Source organism: Tyto alba, unplaced genomic scaffold (assembly GCF_018691265.1).
Source record: "Tyto alba isolate M040663 unplaced genomic scaffold, T.alba_DEE_v4.0 Super-Scaffold_7, whole genome shotgun sequence".
Classification (NCBI taxonomy): domain Eukaryota; kingdom Metazoa; phylum Chordata; class Aves; order Strigiformes; family Tytonidae; genus Tyto; species Tyto alba.
Window position 1 is genome coordinate 18,943,267 of NW_024881328.1, and position 16,412 is coordinate 18,959,678.

General features: G+C 42.6%; 1 protein-coding gene across 2 annotated transcripts in view; it reads left to right on the forward strand.

Moving 5' to 3' along the window:
• LOC104361196 (unconventional myosin-X) overlaps nt 1-12,759 on the forward strand; it is a 93,865-nt gene extending 81,106 nt beyond the window's left edge. For both annotated transcript variants that reach the window (XM_042784198.1, XM_042784199.1), the window contains 8 exons: nt 711-834; nt 2,753-3,050; nt 4,295-4,502; nt 5,258-5,394; nt 6,235-6,358; nt 8,458-8,907; nt 9,697-9,888; nt 10,464-12,759. In XM_042784198.1, coding sequence (XP_042640132.1) covers nt 711-834; nt 2,753-3,050; nt 4,295-4,502; nt 5,258-5,394; nt 6,235-6,358; nt 8,458-8,907; nt 9,697-9,888; nt 10,464-10,577 — 1,647 coding nt within the window. In that variant the 3' untranslated portion in view covers nt 10,578-12,759. The remainder of the gene's footprint in view (nt 1-710; nt 835-2,752; nt 3,051-4,294; nt 4,503-5,257; nt 5,395-6,234; nt 6,359-8,457; nt 8,908-9,696; nt 9,889-10,463) is intronic.
• The last annotated feature ends 3,653 nt before the right edge of the window (nt 12,760-16,412 follow it).

A 16,412-nucleotide genomic window follows, 5' to 3' on the forward strand; every position in this document is an offset into this window, starting at 1 on the left:
AACAAAACATATTTCAGAAGAAATGTGTATGTAAACATACACATTGTGATGAGCTCTTCACTAGATGAAATTAGAGACTAACTATTCATGAAGAAAGAGCTGGGAATGATTGTGGAGAATCTAGGAAAACTTCAGCCCAGGATTCAAGGACAAATGGAATGTTAAGTATTGTTAGGGAAGGATTATAGGACAAAATGTAGAAGAATGTGATGCTGGTGCGTATGATAGTGACAGGCCCAGATTTTTAACACCATGTGCATTTTGGTTGTCTGTTCTGTAAACACATGTAGTACAACCAGACAAATTCAAGGGTGGCCAGGCTCATTATTACATACTGAACACGGTGGGTCCATGGTCAGAAAGTCCATTAACCATTTGCTATTGAAAGCCTGAAGGATATACCAGGGAGGAGGAATCATGCCATAAATGCCTGTACATGCCTGCATTAGGTATCAGCCTCAAGCCATATTTGAATTCAAGATCTTGTGCTTGGTGACCTTTGGTATCACCCAGCATGGCTATTCTTATGTTTAATTTTCAGAAATAATGTACAGAGTGATTTTTATTTGTGAATGATGCTTTGGTCACATAGTTCCTTTATGGACCTCCAGAAACTTAGATAAAGGTGCTTGAGCTTGAACCTAAATGTATAAGGGCATCCTCTGAAGGACTGTTCCCATTTGAGGATAATTATTTTTTCCTTTTTCCAGGAAAACAGCACAAACTTTGAAGTAGTGGAACAGACATATAGGAGAAACCCAATCTTGCGATACACCCAGCACCCCTTGCATTCCCCATTGCTCCCACTACCATATGGAGATGTTAGTGTCAACTGTAAGTATTTGAGCCATGTCACAGAATCTGTTCACATTTTGAGGATCAGTGTGGAGCCTGAGCACCACGAAAGTAGTGTGTAAGCTCTCTCTGTGCAGGTGAAGTCCATTTGGGGCAGTGTAGCTTACAGGGTTTGGAGAGGGAGCAGTTCCTTTCTTTACCCAGAATGTATTCTGTGTCCATTGCCTTGTGTCTTAGGAACACTGAATCTTAAAGTAAACAGAGTCAGATAGTTTATCATCCGTCTGGGGATGTGCAGCCTGTCATCTTTGAGTTGCACCTGGGTTTCGAATGGCTCCAGTGGACTGAAGTCCTACAACAGGATTACATCATGCAACTGGCAGCAGGATAGTATTCTCACAGAAGCTGCTGTAAAACCAGACTTAAATGAGTCCTTTCTTCAGACGCTTTAGGAACATAAAAGAGCTAGACTGTTTGATAGGTCACCAGAAAACTGAATTGATTTGCTGATGATTCCAGACTGTTTGGCATACTAAATCTGAAAACTGCTGCTGAAGACCTATAGAAGAATCTCTAACATGGAGTTAAGGGGCCACAGAATCTTTTCAGAAATTAATTTCAATCTGCATATACAAAGCAGTGTATATGGGAAAAAAAGTCTGCTACATAGGTAGTGATCTAGTTCTGCTTAGGAAAGTGAACACAAATTTACATAGCTTTATGAAAATGTCAACTCTTGTGCTGAGCACAGAAACAAAACAGCTAATACAAGGTTTTGAAAGCTTAGAAAAGGAAAGTCTTTGTGTGGCTTTGTATTGATGTATCATGCACCTGCAACTTGAATACGGGATGCAGTTTGGCCTTCCACATCTTAACAGAGATACACGTGGAGTAAAAACCTACCCAAAGGTGATCAAAGGCATAGAAAGACTTGCTTACAATCAAGAAACTAAATAGAACAGGACTCTTCAGCCTCAAAAATAAGTTCTTAGGGCTAGAGAACTGTCACAGATGGAAGGGGAGTAACTGCTCCCTGTCAGTCATGATACAAGGTTTAGATTAAGCGGCAGATTAAAAGCACAGAAAAAACAAATTCAGCAATACAGAAAAATTACAGAGCAAGTACTTAAACTGTGGAACTTACTGCTACAGGGCTGTGTATTTGTATTGTACAATGAATGCATGGTCCCTGGGGAAGCAATGGCTAAATAGGACATTCAGAACGACCTCCAGCCCCAGATGTGCAAAGGAGAATGCAAGCCTGCAGCAGTATTGTAGTATCACAGACATCTGTATTGTAGTATCACATTCAAAGCAGACATTTAGGTGCTTAAAAAACTTAACCAGTTTTGGTGTAGGCATTTTAAATCTAAACAATAGGTAAAAGCTGCATTGGTACAGCAGTTTGCCAAAATTCTGTGTTGACTCAGGGGTCAAAGCTAATATGGGCACAACACAGAATTTCGGAAGTACACAAGCCAGGCTTCAGTGTCTGCAGGCACCTAAAGCCTTAATTGCACTAATGACCCTCTGCTTTATATCTGCTCTCAGGTGAGGAGACAGTTTACACAGAGATGACTTTCTGCTACCCCTTCACCTGTGTCTGCAGATGAGGTGCCAAAAGCTGTCTCTTGGCACCTCATCTGCAGACACTGAAGCCAGAACTACATTTCAATGCCACTTTCCCTTAAAAACATTACTCTGCTTTTCTGCACAGTATATCCAAAAATGGATTTGCAGTGGTGACAAGTTACATGTTGGCAAATACTCATTAAAACTGCATTTGCACATTTAAGGGGGAAGCATTAATGAATTATGAATATAAATTTAAGTTCAGGAGATGAGCTCAGGTTGCTGTTCTTCCGTGACAGACCAGTACAGTTGCTTGTAGTGTTGCTGGGCCAGTAGAGAATGAGGGAGATGCTCACCTCTTGTCACCTTTGTGGTCATTCCCCAGTGCAACAGGAGAAGGGTTACAGCAGCTTACAGGATGAAGCAGTGAAGATCTTTAACTCCCTTCAGGAAATCGAGACAGTGTCTGACCCCATACCCATTATCCAAGGCATTCTGCAGACCTGCCATGACTTAAAGCCCCTTCGTGATGAAGTATACTGTCAGCTCATCAAACAAACTAATCACATGCCGCATCCTAACAGTGCTGGGAACTTGCACCACTGGCAGTTGATGTCGTGCATGAGCTGCACTTTTCTGCCCAGTAGAGGAATCTTGCGCTACCTCAAGTTCCACCTTAGAAGGTAAACGTCCTTTGCATTCGCAGCCCTTTTCCCTTCTCTCTGCTTATCTTCCTCTGCCTGTTGTAGTTACCTGTCTCACCCTCCTCCTGTGCAAACATCTTCCTGCGGTGTTGCAGCCTCCTACCTTTGTGCACTATTCTTGCTACCAGTTGTTCTGTTGTATTCAAACTCCCCCATTGCCACCCATCCTGTTGTGTCAACGGGATGTGGGAAGTAAGGCTACCCAAACAGAATACCATGAGACTGTGTTAAAGTGGATTTACTGCTGATGACCAACCGCTTACTAATGTCCATATAAACATTCTCACCCTGCAGGAAAGGTGAGGACTGTACTTTCATATACATCGAAATATGTACTACCTTGCAGCTGCCACAGGGAAAATGTGTACTGTGGAGTAGATATACTGTAAATCAAATTCATAATTTTTTGACATTGCTTAACTGAGCACATAATGCTTACAATCTGTATTTCTAATCTGCTTTAACTTCCAATTTTAATGTACTAAATCATTCACGTTTCTTCCCAATTCATCTTTAGCATCTAATGCAGCTTTCCAAAGCGTTCTGCATTGGGGCTGAGCTGCAGCCATGTAGCCTCACTCCATTCATTAATGATGAGGGAAATCGATAAAAGCTATTTGATTCCTTCTCAGCGAGGAAAGAGTGGTGGAATTGTGCCAGTACACCAAATATCTACATCCAGGCCCTGATTCTAAGACATTCTGAGGAATACTACATGTTGCTATTTCATGTTTTTATCACTGGAGTTGCAGATAATGTCATACTTAGAACTGCTGGCCTTGGAGGGAAGAGAACCATGTATGAGCATCTATTATCTTCTTGATTCTGAAAAATACTGTAGAAGTGGCTCAAGCACAGACAGCAAATTAAAAAACAATTAAGAAAAAATGAAAAAAAAAGTTTACATTTGATTTCATAGTTTTTAATCTTAATTTTCTAAATTAAGATAGTCAATCCTGCTACCTTCAGCTGGTACTAAACTCCAGAAAGTTTGAACTGCTTATTTCATACATTGCTGAGAAATGCCACTGAAGTGACTTTGAAATGACTAGTAAAAGCAGGTTGTATGGTTTACGAAATAAGCGGGCTCATTCTTCCCGTGGTTGCACTTGACATCACTATCTCTACTGAACTCTTTATGTACAGTAGTCCAAGTTATATGCTAATGTGCATGCTTTCTGGTTCACTGCATAATGTTTTTTTTTGCTTCTCTTCACAATTAGGGTAAAAGACCTCTTTCCAGGCTCAGAAATTGACAGGTATGCTCAATTCATAAGTGATTCGCTGAAGAGAACAAAAACAAGGGAGTTTGTGCCCTCCCAGGATGAAATACAGGCTCTTCTCACCCGTGAAGAAATGACCACAACGGTGTACTGCCATGGCGGTGGCTCATGTAAAATAACCATCAATTCCCACACAAGCGCCGGGGAGGTAATGCATTAGTAGCATTAACCAGGTGTAAGCACAACTCTGTGTCTGGATACTGGGGCTGTTGAAGGGACTCCCTTTTTCCCATTCATCTCAAATTTATCTTTTTTTTTTTTTTTTTAATTACTTTTCTTTTGCTGCATGCACAAAGTCTGTAGAGAAAGCTCAGCTTATTCTTCAGGTTCAGAATTATGCAAGGCCTATACCTGGGTTGTAGAATATCACTTAACAATTGTGTTGCAAAATCTAAACACTTTTGTTTTGGTGTTCCGCCCATTGGAAAGGTAATAATTCTGAAGACTTGCTAAACACAGTTTTCTGGACAAGTTGAAACCTCAGTTCATAACATAATCCTTCTGGTAGGGATATTCTACTAGTAACTTAATTGTTAGCAGGTCAGAAGCAAGGTTCCAGGTTACAGTAGACATGTCTGTGAAAACATTAGTGCTAAACAGAGATAAAAATAGTAGTAAAGAAAAAAAAGTAGTGGCATTATTCTAATTCCCCCATCTTCAAAAGGGTAGTGGAGATTGAAAAGGTTCAGAGAAGAACAGCGAGGATGATTAAATATAAGTAGTGACTTCCTGGCGGGGAATGATCTTTCAGGGTTAGAATTCTTTAATCTGAAAACGAGAAAACTAAGGGAGAAATGTGATGAAGGTCTGTGAAATGATGAATGTCCTGAAGAGGTACTGATTCTTTGTTATGGAAGTGTGTGTAATACTCACTCTGTGTTCTGTCTCTCTCTGATTTTGCAGGTGGTTGAAAAGCTGATCCGAGGTTTAGCAATGGAGGACAGCCGTAATATGTTTGCACTCTTTGAACATAATCAGCAGGTGGACCGTGCTGTTGAGAGTCGGGTGATTGTGGCTGATATCTTGGCCAAGTTTGAGAGGTAGAAGAATGTTTCATAAAGCTTTTAACTCCTAGTTGGATGTAACACTGGGTTAAGTGATAGTATAGTCAGGTAGTTTTATCCAAAGCAGCTGCAGTGACTCAACATTTCACTCTGGTTTGGACTTCCCTTTGGTAAGGTTCAGGTGCTTTTTCTCACTGCATGGAAAACCATATCTATTTCGGTGATGAAGAAGCATTCTTTATCAGGCTTGTCAGGGCAAAATTAGTAGTGCCTTTATCAAGGAGTCAATTTGCATCATAATAGCTATATCAGAAGAGAGAGCAAAGATTTGGGCATAGAAATGCAGCTCTGATTTCTTACTGTGGACTGTGATTTTGTGTGTGGCCAGACATACAAAGAAAGCAATAAATTGTGAAAGAAGCTGGCAATGCCATTTTCTATTTTATATCTGTTCTAAAGGCAAAAATAGAATTGTTCCAAATGGTGGCAAGGCTGATGCTTTTCACAGTCACAAGATTACATGGAAACAGTATCTTGAAAATGGGGAGTATACTTTGTGCTCTGCCCCCAACTCAAGAGTTTATCTAGAACCATTGATCTAATTTTCTGATCACGTATATCTGATAAGAACTTTGGGTCCTTCTGAATCAAAAATTTGTGTGACTCAGAGGAAGAAAATGGAAGTTACCAGAAAACTCTGCTGCACTGAGATTGTCCTGGCAAATTAGGTAGTCCTAGCAAATTAGGTAGTTCTGTATGCTCTCTTTCAGAAACACAGGGGTACCTTCATATTTTGAGTTGCACTGGGGACATCCCAGTACTGTGGTGCTTCTGGTTACTGTTTTTTACCCTCTCATTCGATTTCCCGTCTTGCAGACTTGCTGGCTCTGAAGAAGAGGAGGAAGAAGGACAGTGGCAGCTATATTTTAAGCTTTATTGCTTCCTGGATATTGAGAATGTTCCCAAAGATGGAGTGGAGTTTGCCTTCATGTTTGAGCAGGTAATTGCACTCTGGGAGAGTGATTTGGTTTCTAGGGTGGCAGAAGCACTCAAGAGTATACAGAAAACTAGCTTACCTTTGCATTGCAAGTGGCAATGCTAGTTGGAACAGAAGAATTTAGCATGTTGGATTTTTGCCTGAAATCTACCAAGCAGGTATACTGTGAAGTTCTGTAGGGAATAGAAATATTAGAACAAAAGCAAGAAAAATGAACAAGGGCTTAAAAAACCTGAAAGACCAGTGATGATAAAATGCTTTTAAAATTTATCTTTAATTTTAAAAGATACAGAAATTTGGATAATGATTCAAGAAGAAACATTAAAAGTAGCTGCTTGCAGAACATAGGCGTAAAGAAAACTGGAAAATCTAGCTATCTGCCTGTCAGCTTAGAAGAATAACATGTCCTTGGGGTGTTACAGGAATTGACTAAAAAACCACTATCTTTTGGGCAATTTATTTTGATTAATAGAGAGGCATTAAGAGTACTACAGAAAAAGGAAAAGAGAGTGTAGTTGACAATATTTATCTGCTGAGGAATCTTTTTTTAAGTCACTATACTCCATAGCACAGTGATGCTGGTTGCACCAGAGATCACACTGGTGTGAAATAACCTTGCAATTAGGGATGCAAAACTAAACTGCCCGGAGTACCCAGATGTGTGATTCGTCCCATCTTTATTACTTCTAAGGAACACTTTGATCTTACCTCAGAAAATTCTAGCTGCTAAAAATTAATTAATACGTGTTGAAGGGGACCAGTGTCATGAAGACTAAAACTCGCTGATGTTCAAATGGATGGCATGTGCATCACACAGACAGTGGTTCCCTAAAAGGGCTTTCTTGAAATGGAGATTAACTATTGTTAACTACAGAATGTTTAAGAAACAGTCAGGAACAATACATCATGGTATGCTGTGGAAACTCAACTGTACCAAACTCCCTGTTGACAAGGCTTTCAGTCTACACTGCTTTCACTAGCAGAGTGGTGGAAGAGGAGTAACAGTAGGAGAGTAGAAGTTATCCAGACATTAGATGGATGTAGCAAAAAAGCCCCTTAAATATATTTCGCAGAAGAACAGGCACAGGAAACCAAGAAGACTGGGAGAGGCATCAGGTGAACGAGGAGGAGTTGGAAGGTGCGGGTGTGCAATGAGACTGAGTCTTGAATTTATTATAGCTAACTCTCTGGTGTTGAATATTATATCCAACTCCTTGGTGTTGAGAATCACCTAGCAGGTCAAGGGAGGTGATTCTCCCCCTCTACTCTGCTCTCATGAGACCCAACCTGGAGCACTGTGTCCAGCGTAAGGGCATAGACCTGCTTGAGCAGGTACAGAGGAGGCCATGGCGATGATCAGGGGGCTGGAGCACCTCCCCTGTGAGGACAGGCTGAGAGAGTTGGGATTGTTCAGCCTGGAGAAGAGAAGGCTCTGAGGAGACCTTACAGTGTCCTTCCAGTACTTGAAGGGGGCCTACAGGAAGGATGGGGAGAGACTCTTTGTCAGGGAGTGTAGGGATAGGACGAGAGGTAATAGTTTTAAACTGAAAGAGAGTAGATTTAGATTAGATATAAAGAAGAAATACTTTACTGTGAGGGAGGTTGCCCAGAGAAGCTGTGGCTGCCCCCTCCCTGGAAGTGTTCAAGGACACGTTAGGTGGGGCTTTGAGCAACCTGCTCCAGTGGAAGGTGTTGCTGCCCCTGGCAGGGGGATTGGAACTAGGTAATCCTTAAAATCCCTGCCAACTCAAACCATTCTATGATTCTATGACAATCTCCACACAGGAGCTATAGCTGGTACAGCACAAAACAAATTGCCAGTCTTTCCCATCTTTTCCAGACCTGAAAAGTCCTCATGGTAAGACTTTCACTACAGGATAGGAGCCCCTCAGAGATCTCTGTCCTGTCCATGCTTGCAGAAAGAGGTGTTCCCCGCACATGAACCAGTTGCAGACTTTGACTTCTTTATTGTAATGTTTGCTCTGACCTCCTGAATTACATATTTCCTGCTGGGATGGGCAGATGCCATAGGAATCTGTACATGGACCCAGTGGCGAGTAAGCGTACTTCTAATGACTGAGGAATTTCTTGTTTTTTTGTAGGCTCATGAAAGCCTCATAGATGGTCATTTTCCTGCACCAGAGGACACACTGCAGCGCTTAGCAGCTCTACGGCTGCAGTATCTTCATGGAGATTATTCTAAAATAAGTTGGACCCTTGATGGAATCTACCCAGTTAACAGACTAAAATCCAAAATACTGCACTCAACAAAGAGCAGTGGCACTACCAGTCATACCCTGGAGAGGAGACGGACCAGCTTCCTTGAAGGGACATTGAAACGTAGCTTCAAGACAGGCTCTGTAAAGAAGCAGAAGGTAGAAGAGGAGCAGATGATGGAGATGTGGGTAAAGGAAGAGCTTTCAGCTGCTCGGGCAAGCATAGCACAGAAATGGACCAAGCTGCAGGGACTCTCTCAGCATCAGGCCATGGTGAAATACATGGCCATTGTAAAGGAGTGGCCAGGTTACGGGTCAACCCTCTTTGATGTTGAGGTGAGTGATGTATAAACTCATAGCTACTGCCAAGGAGGGGCATCAGTCTGGAGAACAGATACAGCTGTGTGTGTTATGTTGCTCAGCAGCAGAAGGGAATTTCAGGAATGGGCTGCATTTTGCCATGGTAATCTTAGGGTAAGCCTGCAGTACCACAGACCCAAAGAAGTGTGGACAGAGAGCACAGAACAAGCAAGCTAGTGCGTCCCAGTAAATGGAGGGTGTCGATGGATTCCCACTCCATTATATGAGCAATAGAATTTGGGAAATTATTTTGGGCTTAAGAAGGCGGTGGCTAGTGAAAGCAAAAGTAAAAGGAAACCCTATTTTCCTTACTGGCAAAAACCACAATTCTGTACAACAGAAACTGTTGAGACTGGGTCACTTAGACCACTGCACTTAGCTTGCTAGAGTAGGAATCCACAGTTCCAGTTTTATCAGTTTTGTTGCTGCCTAGTTGGATTACCCTGGGAAGTTGCTTGCACTCACTATATTATCTGTAAAAATCATAAGTGGAATATTGACTTCCTAAATCACTTTAAAATCAGATGAGAGCTGTTAGGTATTACAGTTGTTTATTACTCAGCTAGTGTTTGACTCAGCCATGTTACATCTAAATCTTTGCAGCAGGAGTGCCTAAAAGATTCCTTCTACAGACATCCTATTTTTTCTATTGAGTGAAGAGTTGAAATGTCTATAGGAGCCAGAAATGGAGGGCTTTTCCTTGAATTAAAGGTGATTTGATTCTCCACTGCATTTATGCAAAGTTTCATGTTCCTTTTTCTTCAGTGCAAAGAGGGTGGATTTCCAAACGATCTTTGGCTTGGAGTCAGCACAGAGAATGTGTCTGTCTACAAACGAGGGGATCCTAAACCACTAGAAACTTTCCAGTATGAGCACATTGTTTTCTTCGGAGCACCACAGCCAAACACCTTCAAAATTACAGTGGATGAGAGAGAAATGTTCTTTGAAACATCACAGGTATATGAACAGACAAGACTTGTTGTAGGTGCAATTTTACTAGCACTTCAGTAAAGCTCTAATTTTCAAGGACCAGACAAGTTTGTATTCAAGAACTCTTGCTGTATGGACTGGACAGCCAAGGAAAAAGATGAAGGGAGCTTAAGCTTCGTGCCATAGTACCTCTTCTTGAATACAGGGATAAACAGAAAAAAAAATGATGCTAGTTAGAAGGTGAAGGAGCTTGAATGGTCATCCAGTGCCCTGGGAATTTCCAGTTTTGGGTGCTTATGGGTGTCCTTGGTGTTTTCATTCCCTTCCAGTATATGAATGGGGAGTTTACAAACTCAAAAAAAAAAAATGTTTAGTAGCATTGAGGTTGTTTCTCTTTGAGCTACAAGCCTTTTAAAGTGCTGCTACAACAAAGCACAAACTTGTCAAGCATTTATTTCTTTACTGTTATGTTTATGTTTAGTATTATGTGCAAAATTCATAGTGCTATGACTTTGGAATCTTTTTCTGCAAAACATCTGGTATGCCTCAATGGAATTAGGTTTTTAATGTGCTTACCCTCTGTTATTGTGTTCTCTCTCTAGGTGGGTGAGATAATAAAGATCATGAAAGCATATATCAACATGATTGTGAAGAAACGCTGCAGTGTCAAATCAGCCACCAGTGTGGACAGTCATGCTAGCATCTGGACTAGGTGATAAGAATGGACTGCCACCAGAGAGAGGCAGTTGTTTAATGATTGGTATTTGCAACTTGCCAGCACAAGTGTAGCAAAGATGTTTTTTAAGAACCCCCTTTGACTGACTACTGTATTTAAAAACTGAAGTGAAATCTACAGTACCATAGGATTTTCACCTCTGCCCAAAGACATTAAACAGTAACAACTGTTGTTAAATATTAATGACACAAAACCTGTTTTTCCCTTGCTTGTTTGGTGAACAATGTACCTTAAAGAAGCAAAGTCAGAAGCATCCTTCTCCTGTGTGTCCTCTCTGCTGCTTTCACCATTACCTGTCATACTGGCAGAAAAATTGACAAGAATCATTTCTGCACTACGGGAGACAGACTTAAGCTTCCTTACAAATTTCCTACTTGCAAACATCTGGGATCATGGGATCGCAGCATGGTCTGCTAAAAGAGTATTTGGTTTTTGTTTATTTGGCAAGCAACTCTAAAATATTAGTCACTGTGGGTTTTTTCTTCAGAATATACCAATGATCTGATCTGGTCTTAAAAGAAAATGCCTTTTTGTAATTGAAGCCAAATGGTCCAACTAAGAGGTCAAACTGTACATGAGAGAGCATTAAACACATAAAAAACACTCAAGGTGATTCTTTACCTTCCAGTAGAAGCTCACAGGTACATGACTGTAAAAAGTGGCACTTTAAGTTCAAATTCTAAATACTCCAGAATAGGAGAAGATCTCTGGGACTAGTACCACTGAACATCAGGTGCCATTACAGGTACATTCCAATCAGCACCTGTTGCCTAAAAATTAATGACTTCCTTTCCCCTATAGAGCCCAGGAGGCGAGATTGATTTAGTTGCATTTCCAGAAGAGCTACTCCTCACAAATTCCAGGTTTTAGTTGGAGGTCAGGGGTTTTTATGGTGAGCAGCCTGTCTGCATTAAGTTCCTTCTTTCTCTATATGGGATTTTGGGATGACTGGGATCCCTGAGCTTTAGTTTTAAGTGAACTGTTTCCTACTGAGTGAAGAGGTGCCTAGATAAATCGTTATAGGCAAGAATTTCACTTCCTCTGTCCTACTGTAAGCAGATGCCAAACCCTTCATCCTCCTCCAAATTGGAACTGTTGCCATCACTGAATCCTCAAATCCCCTCCCAGTCTCCTCTATATCCTTAGTCATCAGCAAAGCTTGAAAACAATGCTGTTTTTCCAAAATAACTGCTTCTTGAGCGTTTTGATAGCTACTTGGAATTTGAAGAAGCTGAAATTTTATTTCTTCTCAGTGAAAGATGACTGTCACCCTCAGTCTCTTGACTTCAGAAACTTGATTTCATTGTTTAAAACAATATTCAATATCAGTCACATTATAAATTGGTTGCATTAGCAATCAAGAAAATCTGTGGCTAGCCCTTTTCTATGGCCCTTGTCTAGTCTAGGGATCCCAGAATGCAAAGGCCCATTCAGTTTCTTAATGAAACCGAAGATCTGTATGTAAAGTGGGCCTTGTTCCATGTTTAAAATCAGATGTCTCCATTTCTGAAGAAGTGACAGCTCAGGCCTGTTAGCTATGAAATAGAAATTTCATAGAAGAGAAAACTAGGGGTCAGTATGCAACAGGTTCTATTACAATTCATCAGCAGATTATGCCATGTCACTAATACTGTGTTGCAGAACAATGTAGTTTTGAGGTTGACAGTACAAGAAAAAACACTGTACATAATTCTTGCTTCTTTCTCATTTCCACTGCACTGCAGCATGTGCAAACACTTGCCACACCACCAGCCTAAGAGAATAGCCATTACTGTGTATCATACATTCAACTGTAGTTTTGCCTTAAATAGCTGTATTGAAGGATCCTACAAACATCCCCTTTTGTCACAAAGAATAAAAAGATGACCAGGTCACATGTAAGAGAGAAGAGGAATGCAGAGGCAACCTGAGAAGCAACACTTCTGCGCACTGACTACATCTCTTTATGTATCAGAATAGCCTTGAGTATCCCTGTCCTAACTGCACTAGCTCTGTGTTCTGGCTCTTGGGTTGCTGCAGGCAGCTTGAACCCACTTGGAAATGTAACTCCCATTACTATTTGTTGTAATTTTGCTCATTTCTATTACAGAATTCCTTCTGCTGTCTTTTTTAATTTGTAACTGGCTTTACAAGATGAAAGTTTAATAAATTATTGGATTGCACAGGCTGTATTCACTCACAGACATTGTGTGCTCTTATTAAGATGCTTACTCGGAGATCTAATGCTCAGAACTTGCAGGTGAAAAGTAGGCATCATTGGCATGAGAAGACAACTTTCTCTCAGAAGCAAATCTAGCCTTTTTTTGGTGAATTATAGAAACTGGTGCTAGAAGGGGTGAGATTTGCTTCCAGCATCTGCCACTCACTCTGGGGCTGAGTCACACCATTGGTCAGTGGGAGATGTCCCACGAGAGTTCAAGGGACATGTTCCGAGATGGTTACTGTGGTGAAAGCAGAATATCATCTCCAAAAGCCCAGTCTGCAGGATCAGCTCCATCCCTGCTCTTTGGCACCTCCAAAGTCACTAATAACAGAAAATCACTTCTAGCTCAAATAAGCTGCCAGCTGTGCTTCTCACCCAGTAGCATGGCCTGGGCATGGCGGTCACCTCAGAGCGTGGCACCGAAGTGGTGAATCTGGACTGGGGGCAGATGAGCTGTCAGCAACGCAGACAGACTATCTTCTAGCAGACAAAATTTCCCTCAGTTCATGCACAGATATGGATACCACACAGTGATGCATAATTGCTGTTAATATGCTTTCATATATCCCTTGGTCAGATGCTCTGAAAGTCTTGGGACCTTGGAGATGGGTCTGTGCAATTTAATCTCCCAGCAGTTCACAGATTTTTAGTTTCTTCATCCTTATCGCCTTGCATAGTTTTTCCAGCTCTTTATTTGAGGCTGGAACTGCCTCTGCTTACTTCAGCAGTTGCTTTTCTTTCATTGGATGTTACATTCCTTTCTGCGTACTTCCAAACCCATGCTGTCTCTGCCTCCTTTCTGCTTAGGAAGCCTTACATCACACACTGGCAGCTACAGCTTGTTTGGGTGGAGGAGGGTGTCAAAACCAAACACAGGCTGCTTGGCCTATGTCTCTCCTGACTAGCCAACCCTCTTGTGTAAAGCACCTCAGTCACATCAGGGGCTGGCATGGCATGCCACCCCCACTCACAGCTTGCCGGGCTGCCACTCACTGAAGTGGAATATTTTTGTTGGTGGCAAACACAGAGACCACCCCAGTCACCATGGATTAAAGCAGGAGCTTGCTAGCGAGTCTCCCTTGTTTGTAGCTGCTGAATTTCTGACTCCGCTTACTTCAGCTAGTATATCACTGTCATGACACCAAGCATGCACCGATGCAGCTCCAGCACGACTACGACAACATGCACAAACTCATTGCAGTGAATAAGCACCCAAGGCGATGGCTGGCTCACAGCATTCTCTCACTCCCTTTCTAGTTCAGCTCTATCACCCTGTCAGTGTGATGTGCAGTCCCTTTTGGCCTCCACCCCAGTATTTCCCTAATAGTTAATTCAAATCCCCATGTTCTAACGTTTATTTTGTATGACACTGTTTCATGCCAATGGGTGTTAGAGTTAGGCTTTGGGACAGGATACAATTTGCAATTAGCACATACACAGTAAACATGAAATGTTTTATACACAAAATCACAGCCCCTGGTAAGTGTTGCACAAGCACAAATATCTAGTTATTAAACCCGTTTGACTGTAAACTTCAACTGTTTGTTTACACCTTGTTCTAAAACACACAGCCTTTCCCTACATAGGCTGTACATTGTATCATTACCCTGCGTATTGAGTTCAAAAATTACATGCTCCCCTTGGGCATTTAAGCAAATCCCTCACACATGAATACCAGCCCCCCACTGCAAAATATAAGTTCCTATATCTGTAGATTGCAGATTTGCTAAGCTCTTGTCCACATTTTATACCAGAGAATCCTAATGCCACAACTGGATATACACTTCGGCCCCGTGCCACTGACAACACAGAGTTGCTGGCTGAGAACTCGAGTACCAGTAAAATTCACTTACCTCTACCTGCCTGTTCCTTGCTGCTTTTCACGCACAGCTGCGTGCCAGCCGGCCTTTTCAACCCCAGCGGGGAGGACTCCACCTCACGCTGCACCTGCACTCTGCACCAGCGTTTAGGTCTGGATGCAATGAAAAGCAAACACACCACGCTGGGTGATGCTGGCCCTTGCCAGCCGCGCACCACCCCTCCTTGCCCCGTGGCTCGGCAGCGAGCCCAGCAGGCCCAGCTCCACCTCCTGCCAGGCTGCGGCCTCCCACAGCCCTCAGGCGCTGGCCCCTGGCACAGCGGTGCCTCAAGCCTTCCCCAAAATGCTGTGATGCCCCCCAGATTACTGATACAAACATGTCCTTCCTGTAAAAGCAAACACCTGTAAATCCTGAGTGACTTAATGAAGCATTGACAGCCTGTTAGGGCAAACTCAACTGGTTCTGTAACAGGTTAGGCACCGGGCACAGCTTTTGCAAGCCCGCTAATGAAGCATACATGTTCACAGGCACAACTTACCTGTGTTGCTTCTTTCTCCTGTTGCAGCATGAGGCTCAGTGAGGGCAAGACAGCTGCCCCTGGTTGTGCCTTGGCAGGGTGTGCCCATGGGCACAGCAGTATTTAAACCAGGAGTCCTCTCTCAGCTCCCCAGGATTAGCTGCACCTTGGTAAGTGGTCCTCTCTGAGCAAAGCAATGAAGAGGAAGGCCTGCAATTAAGCACCTGGAAGCGGAGCTGAGCCTGCAAGGTGAGGCTGGCGTGGGTATAAAGGCTCTGAATCTGTGTGGTAGAAGCCCTGGTTGAAGTAGGAGGAGAGGTGTGGAGCACTCCCCTGGGGCTGGAAGAGGGGAGTGTTGGCTGTTGCCCACAGCAAACTCCTCGTTGTGTTGCGAGTGCTTGGGCTGGATTCAAGAGAGCTGCTCCATCCCTACCTGCTCTAGGTTTGCTGCTCACAGAGGAGGGGGACAGACTCACCCCTGCCGAGGCTGTGGTGTCCTGGTGTTAGGGGCTGTTCTGGCTGTCCATGCTGGCTGTTCTGGCCCTTTCCCAGCACCCTGTGCCAGTGTTGTGGGGCTGTTGGCAGTGCTCATCCTCTTGGGCTCATGGCTGCGCTCGGCTGGCTGCTGCCCTTTAGGAAGGGGGGATTTCTGATCTCCTTTCTCAGCAGCTTGTGCTGGTGTAAGGCCACCTGGATGGCTCTCATGGCTGTGGTGGAACGTTCATCATTTGGTGGCTTAGTCATCAGTGCCGCGAAGCTGGTATGAGATAGAACAGGTACAAAGCAGAGGATACAATACAAGATGGACATTTTAGGAATGCAGCCCTTTTCCTCAAAGCACCTCACCATGCCAGCCCTGGGTACATGTGCCCTTCCTATTATCCACATACATATATAATTCACACTCTCACTTGACACAAGGTGCTCTTTAAATACCCAGATCACGTTTATGAAAATAAAGACATTTCAAATGAAACAGCAGTTCAGTTGCTACTGGAGATGACATTCAATCATGCATATTTGTGAAATCATCTTAACCAACTACTTTAAGTTGAATTTGAATATGCATACAAGGCTTCCTAGTTTTTATGAAGTATAAACACCACATTTTTATATAATTATCTGCTAAAGGGGAACTATAGCACATGACACTTGAAAAGAGGTTTTATAGAAAATGATAGTACTCTTACTATTCATATGAGTGTCCAGAGATACAGCATGCAGAAAAAGTTGTTCTTATTTGTGCTAACAAAAAGTGTGCACCTAAGGGGCCAG